At 35.1% G+C, this 5,479-nt stretch overlaps 1 protein-coding gene across 1 annotated transcript; it reads right to left on the bottom strand.

The window, feature by feature from the left end:
* Window positions 1-1,556: 1,556 nt before the first annotated feature.
* Window positions 1,557-3,918, bottom strand: LOC117103309. Its single transcript, XM_033243853.1, has 2 exons — window positions 3,412-3,918; window positions 1,557-2,582 (listed from the first exon to the last, which is right to left on the bottom strand). Exons 1-2 carry the CDS (start codon window positions 3,916-3,918, stop codon window positions 2,319-2,321), a joined length of 771 nt encoding a protein of 256 aa, XP_033099744.1. The 3' UTR covers window positions 1,557-2,318.
* Between the last annotated feature and the right edge of the window lie 1,561 nt (window positions 3,919-5,479).

Below are 5,479 nucleotides of genomic sequence, written 5' to 3'. Positions count from 1 at the left end.
GTGTATAAGAGAAAGTATATATATATATACCTAATACTATAGGGCCCTCGTCGGGGAAAGCTCCCCCACCTCCTCGTCAAGGAGAAAAAGCACAATTCGTCGGGAAGAAACAAATGTATTTTCTACATATTAGTAGAGTCTAATATCGATTAAATAACCCTTAAAATTTTGTCAAAATTTATAAACTGTCGAAACCTTTTAATCGAATCCCGACCGCACCCACTTTGCTTTCGTCGGGGCAATCTGACCGTCATCTCGGGCATCGACCCCCAGCCGGGGACCTTGGCCCTCCCCTCCCCCTCCCCCCGTTGGGAAAATCCTTGCGCCACTGTGGGCGTACCATATACGAAATATCATTTTGAGGGAACGAAATAGTATTTTGAGGGAACGAAATAGTATTTCGAGGGAACGAAATATTATTTCGATGGAACGAAATAATATTTCGAGGGAACGAAATAATATTATAACATGGGAACTTTCATATGTTAATGAGGTCAAAGGTGAACATACAAATGTGAATAGCCATCTGAGGTCAACTTGTAAATGTTTGGTTTTTCATTTGTCCTGATATCCGTAGTTCCGGCATACGTACGAGGACATGGCTTGGTAGGTGGGAACTTTCATATGTTTTTGAGGCCAAAGGTCACATATCAAGATAAAAGGTGATCTAAGGTCACGTTTTAAAATGATTCCGGCTACATTGTTTAATCTGCTGTTATCCGTTTTGATGAAAAATAAATACAGAGAAAGTACACTCCCTGTTGACTATGTGGTGCATTACGCAGCAAAAGTTAAAAAACGTTAAAATCAAAATGTAATTGCAAAATCCAATGACTAATTTATCCACACGTAGGGGTAGATTTCTCAAAATCTAGTTTTCCAAAATGAAGTTCTAATTTTTCAAAACGTAGATCAAATTTTCCAAAATGTAGTTCTAATTTATTGTGTTTAATGTAATGTAATTCAAATTCAAAACGTAGGTCTGACTTGATCTCCAATTCTGTTCCAAAACGTAAATCAAAAACCAGCCAAGCATGACTCTTTTGAAATACATTTTACAACACTAGACACGCGAAACTGTCAGATTGAATAGATTTCATAGGTAGGGTGAATTGACTCTAGTGATTACAGTAAGAGGCATTGCCGATTTACCTCACCAGCGGTATTATACCATTTTACTGATTTAAATTGTTAGTTACCATGAAAATTATAGGCCCTATTAATTTATTTTAAAAAAGGGTGACGCGGTATTCTTCATGGGCGTATGTCTGAAGTCTGATAAACTTGAGTGAGGCACCGGCCTAGGCTATTATGTAAAAAAAAAAAAAAAGTCGCTATAGTATATTTCTCTTCAATACTTACTGATATGTGATTTAAAGGGGGAAATCAACAAAGTAAGTGACGGCGCATATCGCAAATAAGCGAACACCTAAGTTTGTGTAAAGCTCTGTGATAGCGGCATCAGGCCCTATTTCGCCTCAAATTATTATTGCTAGCGCACATTATTGCGATTAACGGGCCAGCACGTGACGCTTGAATAAATCACAAAAGCGATATTTTGATTAATGGTCAGGTAATGTTGCTTTTATTATTTTTATGAATTCGTTTACATGTACATCATTCCTAACATGATCAATAACTTTATCATAAGTAATTTGCATCAGTGGCGTACTAGAAATGTACTGACAATATTCTCTAATGAAAATAATGTTTTATTGTTATTTCCATAAACCTTCATATTGATTTATATGTGCATGTGAACTTGCTCTTAAGAAATTACTGATAATTAAAATTATTGTAACTTGATGCCTAGGCTACATATGAATTCATTTACAAAGCATACAAGTTTAATAAGGACTACTCGAGCTAACTGTGATCTCTGCGAAGGGGTGAAAACATTAAAATTTGCAGAAGTTATTTTGTAGTATAGGCCTATATTAGCACACATAAACTACATACAAAAAATTTGGTTTTCTGTTTTATCCTAGCAAATCACTGCTAGTCCTTTTAATGCACATTTCAATACTACTCCGCCCCATGGGGAAGATGAGAAAATGATGGGGTATGAAATATTACTGAATTCCACGTCTCCTGGGGGCTCACACTCGGTGTTATGTTCCCACTCAAAAGGGCAACAAATCTAAAACCCCGGTTAAACTATTTTCCATCTGGATGGGGAAGTATAGTATGGACATCAACAGTACAATTAAACAATTTATGATAAGCCAAAGCAATTTTTAACATTATTATCTTTTAAAAAAAAAGCCACTGTATGCACAACAGTTTGTAATTATGTCATCGATCTACTACCGACGCTCTTAATAAAAGGGCATTTTCTTGACGGTTTCTAGTTGGTCATTTAAATCGTCGATATCCGCTTGTTTTACCGGCACGCTCTTCAGTAGTGGTATTTTAGAATTATTCTCAACAACAAACTTAAATAAGTTATCAAAGCTTGTTACGAAGGCTTCAGAAGCATTCAACAATGCCGAAATATCCTCAGCATTCGGGACGCTCCATTCAACATTTCCTTCGATCTTTTTCTGTAAGGGTTTGGCTACCTTGAAGGCTTGGTCCACAGCCTATAATATACAATTGTTGAATTCAGTTAGAGTTATGTAGGCATATATATAAGCAATAAAACAAAAATTTGTTATAATGTATGAAATGTCGACGAGCCATCAAATATATTAAGGAGCGTTTATTTTATTTTATGCATGATGTTTTTTGCACTTCCACTGCAGGTAGATTGTGTCAGAGTAAAGTAATTTATTTTCCTTTAATGTTAATATATAGTTATTTCAAAATACTAGGTAACACTAGTATGACATTTTATGGGACTGAACCCGAAGTTATGAGCATGTTCACATTCTCACCACACGCACACACCTCCACACCTGTCTCTTATACACATCTAGATGTGTATAAGAGACAGAGCCGCAGGAGGCATATATATAAGCAATAAAACAAAAATTTGTTATAATGTATGAAATGTCGACGAGCCATCAAATATAATAAGGAGCGTTTATTTTATTTTATGTATGATGTTTTTTGCACTTCCACTGCAGGTAGATTGTGTCAGTAAAGTAATTTATTTTCCTTTAATGTTAATATATAGTTATTTCAAAATACTAGGTAACACTAGTATGACATTTTATGGGACTGAACCCGAAGTTATGAGCATGTCCACATTCTCACCACACGCACACACCTCCACACCCCACACTCAACCCCCACTGCAACAATCACAGGTGCCGTAAGTTAGGTAGTTTGTTAGGACCATTATCATTTTCCTGGATAGTGTGTGCAAACACGCAGATTTATAACGGCGCAATAACAAAAACCCAAAACCAACCGAAACTGTCACTAATGTAAAAAAATTATTACTTGATATTATTTAATTAACCTTACATCTGAAATTGGATCCATATATTTGAAGAAAACGGATGCTACTGGAATTTCAACGCCATCTAAATTGATAGTATCATGTTTGTGCTGCTCTATCCAATCTTTGATATTGTTACACATCGTAGTTTCAGTTTGGATGATAGTCGTAATCGCCTTAACTACTGCCAACTTGTTCTTGTTGGATTCCGTTTCCCCGCCACTACCTCCTTTCTTGATCAGCTTTGACAAGGTGACATTCACGCCATAAAATATGGTGCCAATTGCAACATTCTTAACAACAAACTTTGCAAATTCCTTAGCAGGCCCCTCGGCGAATTCTGTAGCATATCCTTTGAATTTTTTTGCAACTTCGGCTAATTTTTCCACGTTACTTTTCACTTCTTTAACTTCCTTATCGAGCTCTTCTCTGTCCTCCTCAGTCATATCTTCTTCGCCAGTTTTTTCCCCTTCACCTTCAAGTGCCTCTTGTCCTTGCTCAATCATTTCTATTGCCTCTCCCGTTTCCGCCATAATGTACTACAGCAAAAATACATGGAAGGAATATGAAAAGTGTTCTGCAAAATTCTATATATATAAGATTGTATATAATAAGATTTTCTAGCCGTAAACTGAACGCGCTACTGAAAGAGTAAAGCCCTAACATAAATGTAAATAAAGCACGAAATCATACAAATTAAAATATGCATTGAGTAAGTAGGAATTAGTTGTCAACATGGTTAAATTAAGTTGAATGGCGAAAAGGGTTATCATGACATGAAGCGATGTCTGTATTTTACATTTAATACTCTACCTCAAAATTAGTATTGTATTTTATCGTGTTAAATATGCATAATATTTTTTTGTAAATTTAAATCTAATATTAAGTTTATATTTTAAACCAACATAGAACAGGCGAAATTGAATGTTGCATTGTTTGTCGTTAAGCTCTGCCTAGGTTCCATGGAAGGATTCAATAATAGCGCCTATAAACAAAGTATCTATTGTTGAATATCGGTTAGATGTTGTCGTGACTTTTAATGAGTAGTATGCACAGTTCCTTTTAGTTCACTGCAAACTTTTATTCACACAAACTGTACGTTGGTTACAATCAGCTAAACTCCAGGTTTCAGATGTTAGAGAACCCTTTTAGAGTGGAGTCAGCTCAGCCCTGTACTTTTCTTCTGTGTTGAATCTAACTACTGACTACTGATCACTGACTACTGATTACTACTGGCTCAGTGATATGGGGTGTTTGCCTATTATACTTTAGGTAATGGGGGTGTGTCTCAAGTAAGTCACCCCATAATTTAGAGTTTCTGATAGGATCATAGAGAAATTCTTTCTCTATGATTTAGTAACTTGTTTACCAAAAAACTGCTAATTAAGATGTATCACAAACTTCAGAGCTTAGGCTCAAAAACTGACAATCATAAATTCATAGTGTGAGAAAGGCCAAGTCCAACTGACTAGGGTAAAGTTATACAATGTCCAGTTATATTATTAGATTATCTGTATACTCAAGTTGACCATTAAAACTGTCAAATCAATTTAAGGCATTTATCAGGTGAAGGGTATCGATTCCAATGGTTATGCAAGTTAATACCATTGATACTACTTAATACTACATTACACTATAGTCGGAAATATTAAATGATTACCGTCCTGTTGCTCTAACCCAAATTATCACTAAGTGCTTTGAGAAGTCATTTAAAGATGTATTGATGATTAAAGAACCTTTTTTGCTGATAATAATTTTGTTGATTGTTCTTTAATTTTGGATAAACAAATAATGGAATAATAAGTATTTTTCTAAAAAAAAACCTGCTGCAAGCATTCTCTGGATTCTAACAAAAAAAAACCCCTTATAAATAACATTCATAGAAATAACATACCTAGATGGTGTAAATATATAACATAAACACTAATAATTGATTGAATCCTTATATTACGGTAGTTATGGTTGGCCGTCGACTCCAATGCAGTCATCCGTCCGAAGGAAGGATATATAATATGTATGTATATTATGTATAATATAAATCATTAAAGGTACATATACAGTGTTTAAATAAGGACATGATGGAACATCGTAGGC

Source organism: Anneissia japonica, unplaced genomic scaffold (assembly GCF_011630105.1).
Source record: "Anneissia japonica isolate Jap-2015-1 unplaced genomic scaffold, ASM1163010v1 scaffold2827_len66361_cov137, whole genome shotgun sequence".
NCBI classification, from domain to species: domain Eukaryota; kingdom Metazoa; phylum Echinodermata; class Crinoidea; order Comatulida; family Comatulidae; genus Anneissia; species Anneissia japonica.
Note: the sequence above shows the minus strand (reverse complement) of the source record. Positions and strands in the feature narration are given on the sequence as shown.

Excerpts from the sequence above, each read along its gene's own strand:
- LOC117103309 (XM_033243853.1), bottom strand. The coding sequence starts at position 3,918 with ATGGCGGAAACGGGAGAGGCAATAGAAATGATTGAGCAAGGACAAGAG. Across the intron at positions 2,583-3,411 it reads ATATGGATCCAATTTCAGAT|GCTGTGGACCAAGCCTTCAA; the intron begins GTAAGGTTAATT and ends TGTATATTATAG.